Source organism: Hypomesus transpacificus, chromosome 18 (genome assembly GCF_021917145.1).
Source record: "Hypomesus transpacificus isolate Combined female chromosome 18, fHypTra1, whole genome shotgun sequence".
Lineage (NCBI taxonomy): Eukaryota > Metazoa > Chordata > Actinopteri > Osmeriformes > Osmeridae > Hypomesus > Hypomesus transpacificus.
The window spans coordinates 6,185,524-6,211,762 of record NC_061077.1 but is presented as its reverse complement, the minus strand read 5'-3'; the positions used below and the strand labels follow the sequence as shown (position 1 = coordinate 6,211,762).

The 26,239-nt window shown below is 42.3% G+C and overlaps 1 protein-coding gene across 1 annotated transcript; it reads left to right on the top strand.

Annotated features, from left to right (window-relative positions):
* The first annotated feature begins 75 nt into the window (after positions 1-75).
* On the top strand, positions 76-26,239 carry LOC124481098 (acid-sensing ion channel 1-like). Its single transcript, XM_047040873.1, has 10 exons — positions 76-493; positions 3,599-3,794; positions 22,520-22,670; positions 22,870-22,997; positions 23,128-23,278; positions 23,397-23,453; positions 23,723-23,876; positions 23,993-24,084; positions 24,170-24,249; positions 24,380-26,239. Exons 1-10 carry the CDS (start codon positions 132-134, stop codon positions 24,497-24,499), a joined length of 1,491 nt encoding a protein of 496 aa, XP_046896829.1. The 5' UTR covers positions 76-131; the 3' UTR covers positions 24,500-26,239.

Below are 26,239 nucleotides of genomic sequence, written 5' to 3'. Positions count from 1 at the left end.
TGCGCACATTGTTTTGCAGAGTGTATTTTTCTCATCCACGCGAAATGGAGATACAAATGTATTTCAAGTTGTGAAAGGGAGACATTGGGCTGCCTAAAGAATTCTAAATCAGAGAGTAGCTACTGGTTAAAATGGACCTTAAGGTAAAAACCGAAGAAATGGAGTGCAATCACCCTCCCCCTATTGAGGTTTTTGCGCACAACTCTACCTTGCACGGAATCTCTCACATCTTCACTTATGAACGGGTGTGGATCAAGCGTTGTTTATGGGTCGTGTTTTTTCTCGGTTCTTTGACTTTCTTACTGTACGTATGTGTCGATCGAATACACTTCTACCTGGAGTATCCACACGTCACCAAACTCGACGAGATCGCGACCCCGCTGATGGTGTTTCCCGCTGTGACATTCTGTAACCTGAACTCATTCCGCTTCAGCAGAGTAACGCGCAATGACCTGTACCACGCAGGGGAGCTGCTCTCCCTGCTCAATCACAGGTGTGGTAAATCACATTTACTGCTCACCATAGATTACAGCTCAGAAATATGAACAGAGATGTCTTTTCCCAAGGGCTCCAGATGATAGATTTACTAGACAGCTAAAGTATAATTATCCCTCATCTCAGACTTACATTACAACACAAAAAACTAACTGCAAGTTAAAGTATGTTTCTCAGGTATTGCCCTGATATGACTGTCTGTGGGACATTTGGGCAGAGTACAATGACATACATTTTGAGGCAGTATAAATAAATTGTTGTCTCTTGATGAATTACTTATATACTTCTGCAACTCTCACATAATTTCTCATTGGAACTTATTTTCTGTCAGTTCGATATGTTGCTGTGTGCTTTGGCTGTCTGAGCCTGGGCTTTGCAGCACAAGCACTAAACCCCTGAGAACTTACTGTTGTAGCTTGGGATAAACGCTGTGGAGGATGGAGGATTAACAGAGAGGAGTTTGTGTCTTCAATATAAACAGAAATATGTATCTCTAGATAACAGTGCATGTAGAGAGTTTTTGACTTTATGAAAATGTTCATTCAGGGTTATTGACCTGCTGTAATTATTCAACATCTTGGGATGCAACGGCAATGAATCATAAGCCTACTGTAGAGATGGGCTTCTTGAGAAGGGAGAAACCGACTAATACTGGCCTGGGAAACTGTGTCAACACAGTTCAGATCCTTAGTGTCTGTGTCTTCTCTCAAATGTCACTGGCTGTGTGATGATAAAACAATCAGGACAGCCCAGTCAGGACAGGCCAATCAGGACAGCCCAGTCAGGACAGGCCATTCCGCATCTTTGTTGCTGTCGTTGGGACTCTGTTGATCAACACCTACAATATCATCAGACACACATACACTGTACTGTGAAAGAGCTTTTGTTGTTGTGAGATAACGGGGAAGGAACAGTTTCTCAGAACTGACAATTTTAAAAAGAGGTTGGCTGAGTGAAAAAGAAATGCACAGGTTGTCAGGACGATTGATCTGTTAGACATGATATGTTAGAGTTGATGATATGGAAACTACTGATCTACATCTAATTTGGCCTAATACTGTCAGTCCATCTGTCTAGTTAGTTTTGATTCATGGAATGATTAATGAAGTCTATCAGTGTCCCAGTTTCAACAATCTCAAACTGTCTCTGAAATTAGATCTTCTATCAGTGGTTTTATGGTTTAAGAAGGATCTTCACCATCTGGTTTCCTACTCAAAAATAGGGTTATTTCAATTTGGATTGAAGTTTGATAAATACACCTCATTATCCATTGCTCTTGGAGGAATGACAGGTGTGAGCATTACCAGTGGCTGGATTACATACTGTAATGATATACTGTATGTAAGGGAGCAACAATCAAAGAAATTATATAATCCAGAGGTATGTGTTTTGTTTCTTTGAACCCAGAGCAAATTGGAATATTAGAAGAAGAGGTGTTAAGTGGTCATTCATTGCCCGACAGAAAGAATTGCAGTCCATCAAATTGTTCAGCCATGTGATTATTGAGTACGGATGCTAATGTCAGGTTATCTTCTCTATTGCAAATTAAAAAAAACACTGAATTAGTTTGGTGACTTAAAGCTGATATTTATTCACTTATCCAGTCTCCCAAGGTAGAGAGGCGATGCAGTTATTCCCTCAATTGTTAAGCTCTCATCCAGAAGTTAAAGTGCTTGTGGCATGAAATCCAATACCGTCTTTCTCCCCCACCTCTAGGGTTTGGCAAATGTCTTGTGGCATGATAATAAAAGTCCATACAAACAGAGGTGTCAGCCTACGCTGATCCTTTCCTGCTTGTATGCTTTTGGGATTTTATCTCATAAGTGCATTCTTGGCAGGTTTATCCACAGCAACGACATTTGGGAGCAAAGACCTCAACCCAATTAAGTTCTCTTTTAATCAGCTGAAGGCTCTGCCTGAAAATCATGGCACTTTGCAGCTAGAGAGAGTATCTAAATTGGATCAGATGTACCATCAGAAGAAGTGGGCCATCTCTCCCACCTCGTTGGCATGATTACGTTAAGAACCAAATATTGGAAGTGGAATGGTTGATGACTGATTTGACATCTCTGGTGGCTCTGGTGGCTTTTAGTTTGATGAGTTGGACTTAAACTAAGACTATTTAAACCAGGTTTTTATTGACTTGGTTTTAAAAACAGGGTTACAAAAATATACGAGTTACAAAAATATTTTTTGAAACAGTTTTGCTATAACTAATGTTTATTATTCATACGTTTTCACTAAATCTATGATCAAAATATGATATCAAAACATTCCATGTTGGTCCAACTCAGACTAAATAAATAGTTATACCTACAGAATTTGTCTCACTCTCGAATAAGGTTCTGTCAAAATGTTACATTTCAAATTACATCAAAGCTTGACATTACTGTGTGATGAGGAGGGTTCTGAATGTGCCAGTAGCATCTATTCTAGTATTTTTACAGGGAGGAGGAAACTGAATGCTTAGATTAAGTGGACTCTGGGAAAGAAAATCTCCTACTGATTGTGCTGTTTACTGTGTGGGAAGGCTTTCTCCCAACCCAGTGACTCATGTGCAATTATTCTCTGTGTGGATAGAATGAGGACATGGACACACAATCACATACATTACCAACACAAGAACAGCATTAGCTGTTCAACATTTGCACTTATTTTCATGCAATATATTTACATTTAGTCATTTAGCAGACGCTCTTATCCAAAGCGACATACAGTAAGTACAGTGACATTCCCCGAGGCAAGTATGGTTAAGTGCCTTGCCCAAGGACACAATGTCATTTCAGCCAGAATCAAACCGGCAACCTTCTGATTACGTTATAGTCCGATTCCCTAACCGCTAAGCCATCTGATCCCCTCTTATATATTTAGTTAAATGCCATCGGAATTATTTATTGCTGTCTTAATCTTAAAGAGCACCTGTCTTCTAAAGTTGACAGTCAATTCCTCAATAGTGGCAAGTGTCATGATAGTAAAATTAAGTTCAAGACTTTAACTTAGATTATAATATGAAATATAATTTTAAATTCAAAAAGGCTGTATGTGACTAACACACTACCATGCCCTCTTTCTTGTCCCTCCCACGTCTCTCTCTTTCGTCAAGGTATGAGATCAGGGACATGCACCTTGTGGAAGAGAGTGTTCTGGAGCAGCTGAAGGCCAAAGCAGACTTCCACAACTACAAGCCGAGGCCCTTCAACATGCGGGAGTTCTACGACCGAACAGGACATGACATCAAGGACATGATGCTAACCTGCCACTTCCGGGGATCTGAGTGCAGACCTGAAGACTTCAAAGTAGTAAGATGCCATATAAACCATTTAGTTACCTTTTCATACACAAACAACTGACCTGTTTTCAATAAGTATTATTTAATTACTCATGGGAGATGGCAATATAAGTACACACAATTGTTGTATTTTATTTTTAGATGTTGATGGTTTGAATTCAACTACATGCATGAATGGAAATACAGATTACACAACGGAAAGGTTTTTCACTTTTGTCTGTCAATCACTGACAGCTGTTTACCATCCCTGTTTTGTCAAATCCTTGACAAGCCTGACAAGGCATCTTTATGTGGACACCTACACCAGCTGCAACAGGAACCTGACAATGATGTAGTAGGGCACAGATGCTAATTGCATGTTTCGAATGTGAAATTCCTCACAGCATGTCTGACCCAAGGATGTCACATAGTAGTGATTATTCTTCAGTGACTGTGGTCTTTCTGTTTTGGTCTGCTATGCCCGCAGAGATGATGCCGGGACCTCCTATATGAACAAAGCATGGCTGCTGTTTCAGAGAACTGGCCGCAAATGTGTGTGTTCAAAAACTTTTTCTATGTTTTCATTTGCCATTTTATCCCATCCAAACAACAGTGGCACTGACAACATGCAGCCTGATCCATAGAGATTAGCTCTCCGGAGATGGTTGTGGATGGAGGGGACAGAGGATATCAAAGATTTATGTTGAAGGCAGACTGTGTGTGTGTGTGTTATGTGCTGTGCACTAGTAAAAGATGTACTTCATTTGCTGTACTGTGGCTCAGTCACAGAACTGTGCTGCTGTCTCTTCCTGCATAGCCTCCTCCTTGTCTTGCCTTGGCTCATGGATCCAGGGATAGCTGCCAACAGGCACCACTATCTCCCTTGAATATCCATTTTCAAACTTTCTATAGAAAAAGAAAAAGTCATCTCTTCCTGAATTGCACACTGAAAAACCCATCAGGCATGTAATGCATGTTGAAGTCAGTGTTATTTTACTTACACTATTGTAGAGGATGGTCTTTTTTGGAGGGCAGGGGGATTTTCGAGCCTTTCTCCTTCCTCTGCTGTGGCTCTGAGAGCTCGTCTCCTCCAGTCGTCACAGCACTCCACAGAGATGGATCCATTTCTCTCCTCTTTGAAGAGTGATGTGGCTCAGAAGATTGCGTCTGTCCTGAGTGGAGTGGAATAGGTGTTTCCCCAGGTGGTTATGAGGGGGGTGGATTCTTTCCCTCTCTCTCTTCACCTGTTATCTACAGGAACGTGAAGGTAGTGGGAAAGGCATTTTCTTTGAAGATTTACTTTGATCAATTTCAGTGTGACATACACTTTATTCATCTTTTCATCATAAGTTGTGTATGGTTGAGGATGTCCTGTGCCCAACTCAATCTTCTCAAAAAGAACCACATCAATCTGAAGGTGCTTGACTCTGTCTTTTTGCATTTGAAAGTGAACACTTGAATCTTTTGTAGTACAATATGTATTACCAATATTCTAGAATATTTTCTTAACCAATTTCTCTTTGTATGATGACATATTGAGGATAGATTGAGTGACATCCTACTGTGATAGACAGTAGCTTTCATAAGAACATTTAACGTGTCAATCACTTCATGGAGGACATGGTACATTGCATAAAGTGCCGGGGAGATGACAAATAGTACTCAATAAGAAACACTAAGTGATATTTGGGAGCCTGATTACATCTGAATAAAAGTTGATTGACATTTGCATTAGGAAATAGCACTATGATTAAACCAAAGATTAAAACATCATTCACTTGATTATGTGATGCATTAATTAATTATTTTATCAAAAGAGTATCTACAGAGATGACTAATTCTGGTTTGTTGATATCTACAAACAGATGGCAGAGAGATTGCTCTGAATGCATCGGCCATACTATGAAATATTATCATGTTGCCAGTTTAAGAAAATCTTTGAAGATTTTACCGCTTTTAATCAAGCTTTTTGAGTCCGCTGTGAAACATCCAGTTTTGGATAATTAGCTTTATTCAATTTATGTCTACATCTCCACAGTTTAAGAGGGATCGTTTGAAGATAATAGCAGGGAGGAAGCAACGGGGAGAACCATACAGGTACACAAGCATGACATGTTCATCTTAACAACAATCAAAGTTTTTAGAGATAAGATGGTTCAGCGCATTTCAAATGAATACTGGAGATGATAGAAAGACAGCAATTATGGAGTCATTGACTATATCCACCACTCCCCCCTGCCTCTCAATGACTGCTGGATAGAATCATGGTAGCTAATTGGTCTCTTTAACACTGCCTGAGGAAAGAGAGGGAGCGATAGAACTTCTGTAAAAAGACTCACAAATGAACTGAAGTAGACAGTGTAAAGTAAGAGCGATTGAGAGAGAGAAGGAAAGGATTTCCAGGGAGCTCTTCCTATGCTCTGATGCCTGGCCTCTCTTGTTTGTCATGCGAAAGCTTTGATAAGCCTACCCAGGGAGCCTGTTGCTGGTCTGTGAGGTTGCTGTGTGATTCTGAGCTCCCTACAGTACACACAGTCTCTGTGACACCTAGACTATTACCTCCTTTCTCTGATCACTCTGTCTGTCATGTCGACAACAGGAAGCATCCAACTCCTTGAGGAGTTCTCTGCGGACGACAGTGCCATCCAGCTCCCCATTAAACAACTCTATGGTCTTTCCCTACTAGAAAGATGATCAAATGTTAAATCGTTAAACGTTTTATGTATCTCTTTATCTGTGGTGGCATCAAAACATCCGCACCGATGAGTGTGTCTTTGAAGTAGAGCTTAAGTAAGAAAAAGCTTTCATGTGACAGAATGCCTCAAGCCTGACTAAAACCCCCTGCAGGTGATCCCTCAGGTTGACATTACAGAACATGCCAGAAAACAGGGAGGAGCACATCATTGTGCCTGATGGCAAGTAGGATAGAGAGGCCAAGTCTTGAGGCTCCTCATGGGAGAATGCCCTGAGGCTCAGATGGAACCAAATCCCCCTCTCTCCCCTCTCCCTGAGGAAGGGAATGCAAGGATGAAACCTGGAGCCACAGTGCTACAGTAGAGACAGCAGACTGTAAGCCTTTATTTAGGGTCAGTGTTCAGACACTCTGGCACATCAAGGACCTCTGGGCATTATGGACATGGCACCTTCCTGTCACACCTCCACACCCACAAGACCTTGAGTGCTCTGTGTTTCCCCTTCCTCTCCATCCATCTCTTCCCCTTCTTCTCTGAACTGTTTTCCTCGTCCCGCATTCATTTCGATCCCTGCGGAGTGCATCTTTCACATCACCCCCACAGGCATGACAATCCTCATTACGTTTTCATGCCATGCTCTCTTTATCTTCCACTCCTCCACTCCTTCTCCCTGTTCCCCTGACACGCCTCTCTTCCCTCTATTCCTGAGCAAAAGGTTCTCCCTTAAAAAAGCTGCCTTGGCGAAGAGAGGTGAGGTGGAAATTTTAAGAGCAAGTGAAGTCACTTAAGGGGCTTTGAAGTTTATCGCCCCACTCCTTTGTGGTGTGCAGCGAATGCTTACAGGAGCAAATGAATACATGTGGCCCTGCTGAATGCACTGTATTTAGTGCTGACCAGCTTGGAAATCTGATTGATGGTCAAGATAACTCCATTACCAGATCAGCAGGTGAATACTCATGATGACCATAGAGGGGAGTAATCTTGTACAGAAAGCCAACTGTCAGCAGGACCCCTGCCAAACGCAGTAGCAGAGAGGAAGTGATGGGCATGACTGTTTGTATTTGTAGACGGTATCGCTGACACACCCACACACATGCAAAATCTTTACTCCCTTGTTCTTTACTCATTATACGATCCTTTTGAGAGACTAATGTAGTGGATCTGGAAACCAAACCATAACAAATATTTAAACACTTTGCCATTTCCTATTAGAGACCACATTAAAATTGCATAAAAATAGGTACAAATATTGGAAGTTAATTGCCCAACTTTTTCAATTTCAAGTCAGCCTTTCATGTCCTTTCCTGCTCCAGTAACCCCACACATTTTCTGCAGGGCCCACATGAGAGACCTGTCTCCTATTGTTTGTAGATAGAGCTCCACGGTGCATCGCTGTGACTCCAGCTGGCTTCTAAATGGATCAGTGGCATTGCTCAAATGTGCTTTATTTGCCCAGACCTGAGAGAGAAAAATGCTTTTTTTATGAATACATTTCGGACAAGGAAATTATTTAAAAAAACAGAAAAGATTGTGCCACTGAAAATAGCCTGCACTGGCTGTGCTCTGCACATGCTTTATTTATCCTGAGGATTAGTGCAGGTGACTGGAAGCCTTGGGTTTTGTGTGGGTTTGAGGCATGCTGGCATTGGCTGACTCCGACTCAGGCTGTTTGAAGTGTATTGTGAGGGAGAGGAAGAGCCAAGGGAACATGATGATGGTAGAAGGTAGAGACTATTGTGCCACTCTGTCCTTCCTTGACCTCAAATGTACATTTGAAGAGGAGGAGAAGGGTTTATACGGTATACAGTATGTCTGCAGTCTGAAGGGAATGCAGACAAGAGTGAGTGCTGGTCTGCTTTCTGCAGGAGATTTGTGACCGACACACACAAACACACACACACAATGATAAAGACCTGTACATAGTATATAGAAGTACAGACATAAACAGATATTTATTTGCGATATTGTACATCCAGTATGGGTTACAATCTCACAGTATTCAGGCTTTCTTTGGCTTAGTCCAGCCGCTGACTGATTCCCTGGGGGAGGATAAGACAAATGCAGAACAGACACTGAACTCACACATACACACACACACGTTTGCTTCCATGGCTACTGACATGCACAGAGCATAAACAGCCCAACAACCTCTGCTGTCAAGAACAATGTACATATAAAACAGAAGGATGGTAGACAAGGGAAAATACCTTCAGATTTGTACAGTAATTATGTTGGACATAATCCTGCCCCTATCAGAGCCGGAGGGAGAGAGGTAGGAAAAGAGGGATAATGAGGCAGGTGCTGCCTTCACACTGGAACCAGCCTGAATCCCTGTAATAGGCCTCTTTTCACAGCCAAAGCCTTTCACCAGCACAGACTATACATATGAATTCAGAGGGGTTGGATGACATCAACTGGAACCTGAACGACATGCTTTGAAGTGTGTGTGTGTGTCAGGCTATGTGCACATGTGTGTGTATGTGCGTGTGTGAATGTGTGTGTGTGTGAGTGTGTGTGTGTCTTAGATAAGTTGTGTGTATGTTTGCGGATATGGGTGTGTATGTGACACGAGAACTGCGGTCACACTATCATTTCAGTTAGGTCTCTGTAAGCTCATTATGGGTTTATACCAGTCCAGACTCCAGGAGTTTGTATACACTGTGTCAGCATGAGGAGGGTCGGGTGGGAGAGGGAGATCATGGAGAGAGAGGGCAGACATGACAGATGGGAGTAGTGAGAGAGGGTGTACACTGTAGACATTGGAGGTGTAAGACTCTGCATGGAAATGAACCGAACCTGTTCTAAACCATGGAGGACAGAGGGGATGGAGGTGGGGGGTAACAAGGGTAGGCGGTTACATGAGAGTGGTCTATGAGTCATTCATTTTAATTAATATCTATGACAATTTAAAGGTGGAAAACGTTTATTATTTCTGTTTTAACGATCAGGGCTAATGTAAACATTTATAATCTATGAAAGGCTGCGGTTAGTTAAAGACTGTAGTTTCTGTAGTCTGGATTCATTTATCTTTTCCTCACAAAGCTGTGAGCAGCTTGATGCAAATACAGCACACACAGCATGACCACCACCGTTATAAACCGTTACAAACAGAGATATTGTAATTTCATGCAATGACGTTCAGGTAGCATGCAGCATTTGGGGAACAAAGTGTTAAAGTCAGGGAAGCAAGGAACGGCTGATTAGTATTTCCTGGATGTGCCTGTGCAGTTTTATATCACTCTCAAACTGACATTTCCTCTGCCATTGCTGAACTATCAATTAGGCACTGCTAGCTTTAGCATGGCCTGAGGGACTGAGTTCCAGGGAGATTTCATTTTCATTTTTAGGGTGTGGAAATAATAGCCTCTGTGTGTATGCAAAGATCATTCTATAGTGAATTGTGTAATGTATGTGTGTGTGCTTGTGTGTGTGTGTGTGTGTGTTTGTGTGCTTGTGTTTGTGTGTGGGTGTGTGTGTGTGTCAGGAGAGGTAGGGGTCTTCTCTTTTCTACTGGGATGCAGTTCTCATGGAGATTTATGAGCTGTCATCATCCAGGTATCGATGAGGAACCAAGCTGAATGGGACTTGTGTATAAGTGTGCATGTTAGCGCATTTCCATGCACATGCACATGTTGTGTAAGGTATTTTCTATGTAGATTTTCCTTTTAAAAAGCATAATTAGTTTTCAACACTTGGCCGGTTTTTCTGATTCATTGACCAAACCATCTCTAGCTATGTCATCATTCAACCAGACAGAGCTGTTAGCAACAGACTTCAAGAGTCTCTGTAACAATAATGATCTCATGCTTTTAATCAACATTTGATTCAGACCCAATGAGTGGACGCAAGAGCATATCAGACTTTTCAATTAATGGCTTATAGTAAGTGCTCAACAGGAAAACAAACAAACAAACAAAACAGAACATCCCTTTCTGCCTGTGAATGTTTATTCATCTACTAATGTGTTTACCTCGTTCACTTGTGCAGGGAAACATCATCCACCCTCTACCTCATACAGGGAAATGAAATAATACTCATCGCTCACATCTGCAAGTTGCTATCACACTAAACAGGCACTACAAGCCGCTGACTGATGGCCAAAATAGAGAACACGATTCATAACATTCTGCTTCAAGGTTCTTAAATGACAGCTACATCTGAAACTTTAAATAGGCCTTCCTTTGTTTATGCTTTGACTGTTTTCCTATTCTAAGAAGTCCTGATAAGTCAGGTGCTAGCCAAGGTTATTTTCTCTCCCTGTCTCTCGCTGTGTCCTTCAGCTGACAGGGACACACCTGTTTAACATAGCCGCATTCTCTTCTTCTGCTCCTCCAGCCGACAGTCTCCATCGGCTCATCCTCCTCACAGCCCTGCAGGAGTCAACAGTCTCCCTCCCTCATCACTTACACTCTCTCTCAATTAGGAAGGAAACAATATGTTCCCAGTCAGAGGGGTATGGAACACAGCGGAGTGAGTTCTGGGAGGACACTGGCTTGCCCAGCTGACTGGGGAGCAGCATCGTCCCCTCAGGTCTTAATTACTCTGTTACTCTGCATTTCACACACCCACCATGACGCCCTCAGCTTCCCTGATGGGCAGCCATCCCATCTCTGCCACAGCAGAGGAGATCACACAGGCTACTGCAGCTTAGTGACTCATGTCTAAACCCTATATCCTTGAGTTGACTGTGAACTCGTTCTTTATGAGCCACATATTTACCCTTCCCTGTATGTATGATTTCTGTTCCATGATGAGAGCTATGACACTGCATAAGCAGTGTACCATGAGCTGCAAGCCAAGTGTCATTCCACCCTGAACCGTCTAAATGTATGAGGAAGTGGGCTTCATGCAAACAGTCAGTATTCAGAATGATGAGCACAAGACCTGGGAAAGTGTTTACTCTTCCCTCCAATTGTCTTCTTATTATGACTTCATTGTTGTCTGGTGACAAGAGAAAAATAACTTATCAGAGAGTAGTTAGTGCCCTTTGTCATCTGTGAAGCTTATTAAGGCTGGTGTTGTTTTAATTGCCCCCTGATAGTAGGAGGCAGAGATAACTGTGAGTGGCATTTTTGTTTAAGACATTGTGACATTCACAAATGACTTCATTTTGTGGCAGGATGGAAAGGCTTGGATATCGAGGAAAGAAGAAAAACTGCTTTCCATTTATTTGGAGAACAGAAGCTTAAAAATCGTAAATGGTATTATGAGAGAGAGAGAGAGAGAGAGAGAGAGAGAGAGAGAGAAAGAGAGAGAGAGAGAGAGAGAGAGAGAGAGAGAGAGAGAGAGACACAAACAGAAAACAAAGAGATATATACAAACAACGTGTGTTCAAGGCTTGCACATATATTCAAACCCTTACAGAACATAATTGTGGTATCTTTAAACAGTGTTTGGGGTTGCAAGTCACTGAAAACTATAAGCCTGCCAGGACTGGCTGGACTGAGATGGGTAATATTGATTTTATAGTAGATAATCGTGCATCACTTCCATTGAGATATTGTTGGTTGGAAACACAGGATTGTTTTCGAGCGTTTGAGGCATATCTCTTTCCTTTCATTCGATGGATATGACTCCTGCACTTCTTCTTCTTCTTCTTCAGGGAAGCTCATTTGCACAATTTGACTCCCTGGGCATTTATTTAGCCTCAAGTGAAACCTCCAGCTCAGGGTGTTCAGGTATTAATGCTCTTTTCTGTTTCAAGCTTTAGTTTTAACTAGATAAACTCCAAAATATTCCTTCTACTTTCATATTGAGCTTCCAATTTCTCTTAATCATTGTCTTCTTCCTCGGAGCTGGGACTGACAGCCCCAGCTGGAGATGTGCCTTTGGTGGGATGTTTCTTACAGCTGCAAGTGTTCCCATTGAGTCACATTCAGTCAGAGTGAATTCATTCAGATGGACTTCCATTGCTTGTTGCAGATTTTATCAAGCATTTCTGTTGGTTTGTGTCAGCACATGTTTGTGTTCAAGACAACATGGCCAAGGACAACAGATACAGACACACATATACACACTCACATGCTTAGCCCCCCAGGTTTTGACGCCTGTGATTATCGGGAGGTCAGGTGCTGTTGAGATCCTGCGGGTCTCTTCCCAGAGAGATGGTTGTGAGGTCAGTTTCCTGATGGCTGTCTACTGGTCACCATGGCGACTGCAGTAGGTTCAGAGAGATGCTTAGTACCTAACCTGATCTTCACCTCTAACACCAGACAGGTAAATCAACACAGCCTGAACCTGGTGAGATGAACTAAATAATCTCACAGGAAATGGAGAGAGAACGCCCCAAGCTACTGGAGATCTGCTGTGAGAAAGACAAGCCACACCCAGGTGGTTTGAAAGGTGATTCCAGAGAACAAATGTGAGACATAATCTGTAACAGAAGGCACATTAAAGGAGCATTTGGCAATTTAAGAAATCCATTTTGTATCCATTTGTCTGTGAATGGTAGGCTTCACTGTCCATAATTGCTCCTCTAGTTAAATGTTAGCTTACACATTGAATTTCAACTGTCAAAGATCCCAATTATACAAAATGTGTTGTATGGAATGGAACTAATTATCTGACTCCCAACCATTTCATTTATATTCTACGTAATATATTCATAATATTCCATATTTATACTACAGTATACTGTATTCAATACTGTTCTCATTGCCTGTCCCATTAGTTTGACTTTCACAAGGTGACGGTTTTAAGCTCAGAGCCACCAACAGTCACAACCTTTTTTGTCATAATTCCGGGGCAGACAAAATTGTCCTGATACCAGCGTGTGTAATAGGCAGTGTTCATTTGGGACCAAGTGAGCAAGATACCGAATATTTGTGTCTGTTTGCGCATGTCTGAGTGTGTGTGTGTGTGTGTATGTGTGTGTGTGTATTTATGTATGTGTGCAGTGTCCCCTGCGGTGGTTGTCATCGCCTGCTGTCCTTTTCTCTCTGGCAGCGCACAGCAGGGAGGCAGAGAGGCAGGGGGGCAGAGAGGCAGGGGGGCAGAGAGGCAGAGCTCTGGGCGTTCATTTCTCTGGGCCTGTCTGGAGCCCTCACAGCCAAACAACAACCCCGCTAACCAGACACACACACCAACTCACACACACACACATAGACACACACATAGACACACACACAAAGACTGAGCCAGCCAGGGAAAAAGTATTGATCATCTGTTTAACTTACTGTTTGTGCTCAAGCTGAACCATTGTGTATCAAACAGTAAGGCACAGAGGGGTAAACAGAGGGAGGTACACTTTCCATTTGGTTCAGATATCACTTTATTTACTTTCCAGTAGCCAGACATGGAATTGTAAATCCAGTCATTCCTCTATTACCATACCGTGAGTTCAATTATCTTGGATGTCCATCCTCACGTGTCCTCTTGGTAGTCTGGGAGTACCCAGGCATAAAGGGTTATCTTGCCTTTCAAATTGAACCTCAGCTTCAAGTTGCTCTGCCATTCAGCATGAAGGGACGGTGTAAATGCAGCCTGCTTGGGAGTCAGAGTTGCTTACATGAGCTATCTGGGAATGAATTAATCCTGGTGTGCTCAGGAGCTCCATGCGACAGCCTGGGAAATGTGAAACCTCAGCGGATTTCTCCCAGTAGAGTGTGAAATTTGTCACACTGGAGAGGTTCACTCTGGGGGAAAAGCTGCTGGCGCCTTCCCCCCCCCCCCTGACAGATTTCCCGCCCTCCAGACTGCACCAAAAGCAACAGGAGCCATGGTAATGAGTTTGTTAAATGAGGCTGGACCCATATCCTCTGGTTGTTCTTTTGTAGTGGTGGCCATCGCTGTAGTGTCAAAAGGATGATAATGTTACATAAAATAAAAGCTTGTCATCCACAGTTTTTTCAATCCCTGTTGTAGAGTGTTTTAATTTCAGGGACCATGTTTCGACGTCACCAGCACTGTGACTCCTGAGTTGAGATGTTTCCTTATTTATGAACAGTCTGACTCATGCCTCTTGTTACTGGTGATGTTATATCTCTGAGAACCAGACTCTGGGCTGGCTGGCTGTCTGGCCGACTGGTCCTTGGCTGCAGGCCATTGGATTTTGAAGGAGGGGAGGATTGCCTTGGCCTCCCTTGTCTCTGAGAGCAGATGTGTAGATACCGTGACCATATGTAGAGGCTTGTCACCCTGACTTATTGATGTGGCTTCTCTGAAGCACAGAAACAAAGAGGACAACAAATAGCCTCCAAACAAAACAATTCTGAAACAGAGAACTGCTCATGTGTGGGGAATCCTGGACGATTTTATTTGATTCTACTAATTTACCCTTAGATTATCATATAAAAAGCAATTAAAGGCAAATTCGCATCGCATAATGACACTGATTCTATCACTAAGGAAATGGAGTAGCTTTTGATTTGAGTGAGCACAAATTCAAAAAGGAAGACATAGGTGGAATGCATGAATTCAAATGACTTTACAATGTCCAATTATTGGCTTGAAATTTAAATGCTTCGTATCATTGTTTGGCTGATCAGAATGTGCTCCCTTTCCACTGTGATTCTACCCCGCAATTATTCACCCACATGCACACACACACGCACACATACTTCATTATTATTCAAAAACACATCCTCACCTCCCAGCTTATAAGCAGGAACAGTGACACAAGCAACCTGTTGACTTCCACTCAGAAGGCCACTCAGATGTGTCATAGGCTGAAAAAACAATTATTACCCACATAAAGAGGCTCCAGACCACTGAACATCTATAAACACATGATGTCTAACACTCTTCCAAGCCATGTTATAAACATTCACCAAGCTACAGAGTGATTTATGGGACTTTAAATGGATATCAATTCAGTTTTAGAGAACAAATGCTAGCTAACCATAGATTGCCCACTTGTTTTACCTTTAACCAAATCAATTCACTTCAATGAATGTCCAATTTCTAAGATCAAGTCTACATGCAGTCAATCCAAGAACGAATGAGACCGTGGAAGGTGTTCCTGCTGAGACTCTGTTGTAGCCCTCTGCCCACCCAACCCCGTATGACTTTCCCTCTGGCTGTTTACCCATTGATGTGTACACAGCTGCTCTCTAACAGGGGGTGATGCACACTGGAGTTAACAGTTATCTGCTGAGATGGGTTCTGTCCAGGTGTGTCTGCCACTCTTTCATCAGCAGCCAGCAGGGCCATTAGCACAGTCGGTGTTAATGAAGACAGCGATGCCTCAGTCAAGGGGGGTACAGTACATACAGTACAAGGCATCAGCAGTGATGACAGGGTAAATGTGAACTTTGTCATTCATTGTCTGTGTTTTGTAGTCTGTAATGTGTACATTACAGACTAAAAGATGTAACTATTTGATATTATAAGAACAGTGTTGATGTTCAGTTGTGTTGGTGTCAGTACAGACTGCAGACAACTGAGTCTCAGTTTCTACACTAAGAATGTGACAGGAAAAACCTGAGTCCCCAGAGATGCTATTTACCACCTCACTCAAGTCTCATTTTGCTCACTCTGAGGAGAATTATGGGTTGACTGCTGCTTGAGAAATATTATATAGAGAATTGCATGACTCTGACAGGAAGTGAAGCACCAATCCAAACATATTTCAGTCAGGGGAACCACAAGCATCCTTTCATTATTCACCAGGGGGAGCAGCTCTATAAAAGAGCCATTCTGTATGGTTATTTAGAATAGTCTGGTTTAATATGGAGATATTTTATTCATTCTCCATTTTGGTAAACATCCGTTGGGTGGGGGGTAGCAGGGACTAGCCTGCTTTTTCCTCCATCTTGAAAGGCTTGCCTTTTTTCAGCTCTGTGGGCAATTTCCTCCAAACAGAAAATAGGGATTGATTTAGACCACCAGTTAGTTGCCCCGATAGACAGTCATTGTACTGCATACTCTACAAGAGTCTTTCTAGTATACGTACTTCGAAGATTTGTCATGAATCCCTACTTTTCTTTACTTCTCTGAACGTTGTTTTGTATCTCCAGTGTTTGTATTGGCTCTGAGTAGAATCTCTGGCCGACCTTCTCTCTCTATATTTCTCTCTATCTCTCGCTCTCTTTAGCTCTCTCTTTCTATCTATCTATTTCTCTTTCTTTCTCTCTTCTTCTCTTTTGCTTTGATGCTATGGTCTGAAGGTGATGGGTACTGAACAGTAGTGAGATCCAGGCCGGTGTCTGACAGTGGGATAAGAGGAGAGCCCCGTCTCTGCTGCCCTGTAAAATATTCATTAAGCTGAGCAAGAGGGAGGAGGGGAGCAGAGAACAGGAGGAGATGGAGAGGAGTCTGCTGGGAATAAAACATCATCGGGGGAGACGGATGGAGGGAGGAAGGGAGAAATGAAGAGAAAGAAATGCTCTCAATGTGTGGCAGATGGTTGTGTTAGATATTTGGATGACATCATGAAATTGTACATCTTTAAACAATAGATTAAAGTTTTTTTTCATAGAACCAATTGGTGTCCTAATGAACCAGTGGGGGAGATTAAATCAAAAACATGGAAAGAAAGTGACTGTCATTCTGACTGCAAATGTTATATAAGCTTTTAACTGAAATTTCAGGTAATGAAATGATACGTTTGTGAACTATCTCATGTGCCTACAGGCTAACATGGAAATGACAAATCGCCCGCTCCTCCTCTCCTTCATTGCCAATGATGCCTGAGGACTAGCTGTCCCTGCCCATAAACAGATCATTACAGAGCCCGTCCACAGCCCGCAAGGGCTCAAGGTGCTACTTCACACTAAAGACTTTGAAAGTGGATGTTATTGGGTGATCAATTCTTTCTCATTATTCTAGCTATGACCTCTGGACAGTGCTGGCTGTTATTCAAACACCACAAGGACGCAATGACAAACAAGAAAGCCTAGACTGTGAACACAGACTAATGTTTCAACGTATATTACTTTGATGTATGACTTAAAATGATCTGACATTTAAATATTTTGACTAAAATTGTGTTTAGTGTTTTGTATCCATCCATTCTATTTTGTGTGTACAAGCATGTAGCAAGAGATAGAACAGGGCAGAGACTCCTCCCTAGTGTCTGAGCAAACATTAAGTAACACACTTGTGCCATTTATTTTACCTTCTTCCCAATGCTCTTCATGATGACCTCGGTTCACTTCTTCTTTTCCATCTTGACAGTAGAGACCTGCTACTTTGGTATGCTGACCAATTTTGACAACTGGCCATTGTTATTCAGCCTCATTACAATGCTTTCAAACACCATTTGACACAAGCACACACAAATACATCACACATGAAATCACACACACAGACACGCACACAACGCATGCAGACCATCCCCAAACTAGGGACTTCAAAGTTTTCTCTTTGGTATGGTCCTTCAATTTGATCCAGAGCTTGTCATTAGCTTGGTGAGTCAGCGCTTCCCTGAAACGGTCAATATCAGGACAGAAGTGACACCAGAGGAGAGACGGTGGCTGAGTTGCACCTCTCTTGCTGTTACCTCTTTTCTGACATCACTGATTGGACTCAGTAAGCTTTTGCAGTGTAATCGCTCTTCTCCACAACATTCATTCAACACTGGTGTGTGCCTTTCTATCAAACTTAATACAAAGTTTTGGGAATGATTCAAGGTTGGGTATGAAGGAAAGTGAATTTATGCAATTAAAAGAACGTTGATACAATGATTTTCTAAAAGGAAGATTGGAACAACAGTCGACCATGTCGTATGGCTGCGGCGGCTTTTAAATATCCCTCACTGTGCCACTGTGTTAAGGAGGCCAACATAACAACTGGGCGAGTGTTTGCACTTCACAGGCGTTGTTTTATGTCTTGGATCAGCTGTAAAACAACAGAGCACTAATGGATTGTATTCACCCCGCTGAGGATTCTTTAACAGCTTGGAGATTGCAGGGGTTTATTAGACCTGCCTTACGGGTATGGGACAGTGTGTATGGACCTGTGATTTAGGGGTTGTTTTACATGCTGGGCTGGTTACGAGCAACATACACAGCGACTTGCATATTCATTTTCTGGAGAGTGCTGAGTGCTTTCCTATGGTGGGAAACCCACTGTGAGTGACAGTTTGATTGATTGGAGAGCTCTGAAGATTATAGCCTGGGCAAACTCCTTAAGATGTGCATTTGATGTTTGGGGCTGGCAAAAGAGGATTGATTATTTTGCAAAGTAGTCACTTCAGTGAAGTGCCAACAAGAGAGAGATAGGAAGAAAGAGAGGGACTTACACAAAGAAGAGTTGCACCGAGAGAGAGAGAGAGAGAGAGAGAGAGAGAGAGAGAGAGAGAGAGAGAGAGAGAGACAGAGAAAGAGAGAGAGAGAGACAGAGAGAGAGAGAGAGAGAGAGAGAGAGAGAGAGAGAGAGAGCATGTGTGAGAGTGAGGGAAAGAATGTGATTCAAAGAGGAAGAGGGGGAGAAGCTGCACCCCCCAGGTTCATTAAGATGTTAGCTACCCTGGTAGAAAGCAACAGGAGCCACGCTGCTCGGTGCCCCACAAATAAACCTCCATGTTTCCATCCCCTTTCTTTGCACCTTTGCTTTTGAAAGTCTGTCTGGAACACTGTGCCCTTTCTGTTGAGGGCTGGAGAAGGATGCGTCGCCATAGTAAGCTAAGGCATTGCCATACCTCTCTCTGTCCATTCACCCTGCTCCATCCTATCACAGAACATCACCCAGGTTCCAACTGTGACTGTAAAAACAGCTTCACAAAAACACACTTCATTAATAAATCAGTAACAGTGCAAATGTCAAACATACTGTATGTGGCATGCATGCAAGCGGTGACAGATATAATATTAATTTATTGATTCTGATACTTTTAGAAAGTAGACAAAATGCATGATCTTGTATGTCACGTCTTCAAATATTATGTATTTATGATGAGCAGGCACATAGCTCTGCCATAAGGCTCTTTATCCTGTGTCTGTGACAGTGCCAATTTCAGTTACATTTGTGATGAGAAAATGAACAAGTGATGGATGCTGTTAGGTATGGATGGAAGAGGAGGAAAAACCTGGAAGAGATTATCTGGTGAATGGAGAACAGGAAGCTGTCAATTCAAAGAGAGGAAGGCTGGAGGGTATGGGAAAGAAAACTCATTAGAACCTAATCCTCAATCTAATTGAGACAGACTCATAATAATTTTCTTTGGACTGAAAATGAGAACGATAAGAAAGTCCTCATAATCCATTTGACTCTGAGAGTCGTGCTTTGTTGTTCCCAGAGGAAGCAGCCATAGAACGGAGGAAGGCCGTGACCAGGAGGCCTGCCCCCAGACCCCCCCTCCCTCAGACTGTGGCTGATGAATGGCTGAGATATACAGCTACCCTTGGCAGAGCCTAAACTCTGTCTGCAGCCACACCGCTCGCTGCTTCTCTCTAATCACACATATGTCATGATGTGCCATAACACTGAGCAATAGCTCGCTTCGAAAGGCAGCAACCAAACTCCATTTCTACCTCTTCACTTTTACCTATATCCATTTCTTTTTCTCTTTACCACACTCACACTCTCACTCTCACACACATACACACACCCCTCCCTCCCTCCCTCGCTCCCTCCCTCCCTCCCTCCCTCCCTCCCTCCGGAGCTCTCCTTCTCTCCGCTGTATCCTTCTCCCTGGATGGGCTGCATGACTCAAATCACACATCCCATGGTGCATGGTCTGATGGGGGTAATGTGCCAATCAAAGATGAATCTGTCGTGACTAGACGTACATGTTGATCACAGCATCCCCATTTAGATTGTTTCCAGCTTTTAGAGACATAATTGCCAATGAAAAAACACATAATATAGAAACGAACTACTAGGACTGCTGCGCAACTGAAAGTCTACAGAATCGGACACTGAAATAATCACACCAGCAGACAGGAGAAGCTAAATCTTTTTTTGCGTTTTGGACGTCCATATGGACGTCCATAGACTGACGGCGATGGCTGCTGATCTTTGCATGGATGGACGGACGGCGATGCTGTTCAGAGTGCCGTCCATAGAGGGAGCAGATATTTTGGACGGCGATGGATTGAATGTTTAGCAGGCTGTTGAGCTAACAACTACCGAAGGCTACCATAGCATGTAGCTAGCTACATTAACTTTGGATGACTCAATCTTTTGTCAAGTTAATTTGTATGAATTGCATGTTAGTGCAATATTTACGCCTTTATTCTGTTTTTTTACATAATCAGCAGTATGATCTCATGACAATATAGACTTGAAAAACAATATGTTATGGTTTGGGTTTGCCTATAGGCTACATATATTTTAATTATTTCGAGAATTGTTAATAAAGACTCATTTAAAATGTTAACATTGTGTTATGACCCTATGAAATACATTGCCATTTAGGTCTTTTAAACCGTCAGTTTAAAGTGTTTTATGGGTGGATTTGAAGCCACCAGTCAGTAGCTCCAATCTTGCGCACGAACTTTGCGCACGGAGACAAACGCAAAACAACAAACACTCGCTTGGAGCGGAGACCAATGCAAAACACAATACGATGTGTTGAGCCAAACCAAAGCCGTCAAAGGCTACCATGAATGTAGCTACAGCAACCGTGGATGACTCAATAAGTTTTGTCACGTTATTTTGTATGAATTGCATTTAAGTGAAAGCTATATATTTACGCCTTTATTTTATTTTGAACATACAAAAGTAGGCCAATCAACAATAGAATGTCATGACAATACAGACTTGAAAAACAATATGTTATGGTTAGCGTTTGCCTAGATATAGGCTACATATATTTTAATTATTTCGAGAATTGTTAATAAAGACTAAATTAAGATTTTAACATTGTGTTAGGACCCTATGAAATACATTGCCCTTTAGGTCTTTTAAGCCGTCAGTTTAAAGTGTTTTATGGGTGGATTTGGAGCCACCAGTCAGTAGCTCCAAGGCTATTACGTTTTGCATTTGTCTCCGCTCAAAGTGGTTCGTGCGCAACATTGGAGCTACTGACTGGTGGCTCCAAATTACACGTTACACGTTACAAAATAACGTGACAAAACTTATTGAGTCATCCACGGTTGCTGTAGCTACATTCATGGTAGCCTTTGACGGCTTTGGTTTGGCTCAACACATCGTATTGTGTTTTGCATTGGTCTCCGCTCCAAGCGAGTGTTTGTTGTTTTGCGTTTGTCTCCGTGCGCAAAGTTCGTGCGCAAGATTGGAGCTACTGACTGGTGGCTTCAAATCCACCCATAAAACACTTTAAACTGACGTTTTAAAAGACCTAAATGGCAATGTATTTCATAGGGTCATAACACAATGTTAACATTTTAAATGAGTCTTTATTAACAATTCTCGAAATAATTAAAATATATGTAGCCTATAGGCAAACCCAAACCATAACATATTGTTTTTCAAGTCTATATTGTCATGAGATCATACTGCTGATTATGTAAAAAAACAGAATAAAGGCGTAAATATTGCACTAACATGCAATTCATACAAATTAACTTGACAAAAGATTGAGTCATCCAAAGTTAATGTAGCTAGCTACATGCTATGGTAGCCTTCGGTAGTTGTTAGCTCAACAGCCTGCTAAACATTCAATCCATCGCCGTCCAAAATATCTGCTCCCTCTATGGACGGCACTCTGAACAGCATCGCCGTCCGTCCATCCATGCAAAGATCAGCAGCCATCGCCGTCAGTCTATGGACGTCCATATGGACGTCCAAAACGCAAAAAAAGATTTAGCTGCCTCTCCCAGCAGATCCAAACAGATTATTAGTGCTCTAAATCTTGGTTAGAAACACTTGTGTTTACAGAAGAGAGTGCAGCTCTTAGAAGAGATGCTATGTCTCCATAGTAACGGCAGGCTTTTATAAGAGCTTGTGACAGGATGTTGATCTTCACCTGAGTGCACCTTTTGTTTAACCCTAAACCCAGGACTAACCCCCCCCCCCCCCACACACACACACACACGCACACACACTCTCCTCTCAGGGTTGGATCCAAGTCCACAACTCCAGCACAGACTAACACTGACACCCAGTGGAGAATTATAGTTAAGAATCACAGTGGGTTAAGGGATGACAAGGATAAAAATGCAGCATTTGAGATGAGTAACCACCCAATGTTTTTCTTTATTCTGATGTGTCTCCTCAGGTCTTCACTCGCTATGGGAAATGTTACACCTTTAACGCAGGGGGGGATGGTCGCTCTCCACTCATCACCACCAAGGGGGGTATGGGTAATGGGCTGGAACTCATGCTGGACATTCAGCAGGATGAATATCTTCCGGTGTGGGGAGAGACAGGTGAGAGAACCCAACACTGTTTATTCAGCTGTCTCTTCTCTCAGTCTCTCTATGCATGCAGTCCATTACCCAGCTGACACTTTTCTGTTGTTCAATCACACAGACCTACCCCTCTCTCAGCTTGTGCAAGTGAGTGCTCTCGTTAGTTAAATAACCCATGTATGTGTGTTGCAATGACCCTCTGTTCTCCACTCCCCAGATGAGACTTCGTTTGAGGCTGGAGTCAAAGTTCAGATCCACAGTCAGGACGAGCCTTCCTTCATCGACCAGCTGGGCTTTGGAGTGGCACCTGGGTTCCAGACATTTGTATCCTGCCAGGAGCAGCGGGTAAGTTCTTGGAAAACTTTATTTGATCATATATTAGAGAGGAGAGGTGTCTGAAAGTCAATGTAATTGAAAGGTATTCAGAATTCAAGTAGAGTCGAGGGTTGTATGAATGTGTGATTGTGTGTTTCAGTTGATATACCTGCCTCCTCCCTGGGGCGACTGTAAGGTGACTCCTCTGGATTCAGACTTCTTTGACACATACAGCATCACAGCATGCCGCATCGACTGTGAGACGCGCTACCTGGTGGAGAACTGCAACTGTCGCATGGTGCACATGCCTGGTAAGAGACTCTGAGGTCAAACTAGAAAAAAATGATGTGTGCAAGAAAGTGTGCAGTCTTTAAAGTGTGCAATTTTTGTGCAATAAAATGATTTATTTTTGTATTGTTTGACATGTAGGAGATGCCCCATACTGCACCCCTGAGCTTTATAAAGAATGTGCTGATCCTGCACTTGGTAAGAAAGAAATACTCACCATTACACAAAAACTGCAGGCAATGCCAATTCACCACAGCACATAAAACACACTAACAGTAAAAAAAATGCACACACGTTCTGTTTTTGAGTGTATGGCAGCTACATCAGTGATCATCATGAGACATGTGACTCTGCAGAGTGGTTCCTCTTGAAGGGGTTTACTTCACTTGAAATGTAACCACATGTCACGAGTGGACTTGTGACAGACAGGAATAACTGATGCTGTGACCATGCTCTTTTCCCCCCAGACTTCCTTGTAGAGAGAGACAACGACTTCTGCGTGTGTGAGACCCCATGCAACATGACCAGATTCAGCAAGGAGTTGTCCTTTGTCAAAATCCCCAGCAAGGCCTCTGCCAAGTACCTGGCCAAGAAGTACAACAAGTCAGAACAATATATAGCGTGAGTCCACTTGTTAAAGAGTACCTGTAAACCAGGGATGCCATACAACACAGAAAACATCTTGACATTTTACATGACATCTCATCCCCTTTACTCTTTTGGTCCTCTCTGCATAGAGACAATATCCTGGTTCTGGATATCTTCTTTGAGGCTCTAAACTATGAGACGATTGAGCAAAAGAAGGCCTATGAAGTAGCTGGACTTTTAGGTACAGTATGTCAGTTCAGTCTATGTATGACAGATTTTTTGTGAAACTACCTTACTGTCCATAAAGCCTGTATATCCTTTTCAAGGTGACATTGGCGGTCAGATGGGCCTCTTTATTGGTGCCAGTATCCTCACTATTCTGGAGCTGTTTGACTACATTTATGAGGTGAACCTTTTTACATTGTCATTACGAGGATTGACTTGATGTCTTAACCATCTGGACCTTTCCTTATACCTCAGACTAGTGTGTGAACACTAGTCAATTCTTCATGATGTGTGTGTGTCCATTCTCCCAGGTGATGAAGTACAGGCTCTGCCGGTGCTCTGATAAGAAGCACAAGCACAACAACAACAATGACCAGGGGACAGTCCTGAGCTTGGATGATGTAAAGTGTCATGTCAGTAACTTTCACTAAGAAGGGGGGCAGCCACACCCCACCTCTTAATATGTAAAAGGGAGGTCTCCATGAGCACAAAGCCAGGCTGTTTTAGTCAATAAGAAAGTATTCTCCAGACAAGAAACTTGGCATGGCTCATGAGTGTGTGTATAGGGGCTAGAGTTCATTCCTTCTCATGGGGTTAGTGTTCAGGGGACCAAGAGGCCCTGAAGCTAATGATCCACACACCACCCTCAGACTATGGTGGCTAATGTTCTGAGAATCGCCATTTGATCTTCCCATAGTTTTTCATAAACAAATTAGAACAGATAGATTTGTGGTGATGTGGTGTTGTATTATGGTACAGTATATCAGCTTGGGAAATGTGTCTATCCCATCAATCATTACCATGTGTACAAATTCATCTATCAAGTCTAAGCTGCGGTAAGAAAAAAAAAGAAAAAAGTGTGATTGGTTGCCTTTTTTAAGTAGTATGACCCTACTGTATGTCCCATCTGCTGTTTTGGTTGTTTTCACACGTTCTACATTAACTTGTCCTTTTCCTTTTTTGTTTTACTGGCCCATGATTTCTTTGTTTTTTCCACCAATTACCCATTTCAACTCCTACTGACAATCTATACCAACCCTATATCAGTCTGTCCCTGACAACACTCATCCACCACCCCCATATTCTGCCAATGCGCTACCTCATCACACAGGGCGGAGCAACCCTGAAGACTTCACCTGCTGAACCAATCAGAAGGGATTGAGGAAGGAAATGGAACACTTAAGTATTGAGATCAGTATTAACAAGATTTAAAAGATTACAAAATTAACAGTCAATTATACAACTATGTAACATTCATTTAGTCTTTTATTTGAACTCTTATGTGAACGTACTGTAGGCCTAATGAAATTATGACTGTTTAAAAAAGACATGCGTATGTCCTACTATTGATGGATTGGTTTTCTGTAGAACCATGTAGCACAGAGTAGGACTAGTCTGTTTGATAATGACTTTCCACATCACTACAGTGTGTAAGGATCTAAAGTATAATGCATAGAGAATGTAATTTGACATACAGTACATGTGGACTACATGAAGCTATTGCCTGAGAACCAGGTCAAGACAGCGTTTATCCTTGGCTGTGTAGTAGTGGTGGGACAAAAAACAATAGTAACATGATTGTTTTGTTTAGTTGAATGTTCCATGATAACTTCAGGGCTCCGACCACCAGGTTGCATGTAGCTATGCCATGATAATATTTAAACTATTTATGTGCAGTAAATTGGCATTTTTGTCTATGTTACATCTTGTCTGTCTGTCTGTGTATGGCTTGGTTATCTGTTGTGGACATATATTTTTTCTGGTGTGTGGATGATATGTGTGTGTGTGTGTGTCGTGGGGGTCAAAATTATGCCAGATCCCATTCATGTGCATTTGTATTAAAATAGTCAAAACCACTCTCCTCAAATAGGCCCATAGAAAGCACCAAATCATGGACGTGACCATTGGAGGTGTTTACATGATGAATCAGTCTCATCTCTCTCATGCCTCATGCAGTCATGCTGGATGTAGCTCTACATGGCTGTAGTGTGTGGCTGTGTAGTGTAATTATCAAGCACAACAGTACCATCAAGTTGTAAATCTAATGTAAATAAAATATTGCAAGGATAACATTTCCATAATATCAGGCTGTACCTATGATTGTTGTTGATCTAAGTGTGTAGGTTATCTAAGTATATGTGATTAGTTTTTTTCTATGACTACTGTGCCTA

What these genes read in the sequence shown, in the direction of transcription:
- LOC124481098 (XM_047040873.1), top strand. Translation starts at nt 132, where the DNA reads ATGGACCTTAAGGTAAAAACCGAAGAAATGGAGTGCAATCACCCTCCC. An exon ending in ATGTGCTGATCCTGCACTTG is followed by an intron (nt 23,454 to 23,722) that starts GTAAGAAAGAAA and finishes TTTTCCCCCCAG; the next exon opens with ACTTCCTTGTAGAGAGAGAC. An exon ending in TGTTTGACTACATTTATGAG is followed by an intron (nt 24,250 to 24,379) that starts GTGAACCTTTTT and finishes CCATTCTCCCAG; the next exon opens with GTGATGAAGTACAGGCTCTG.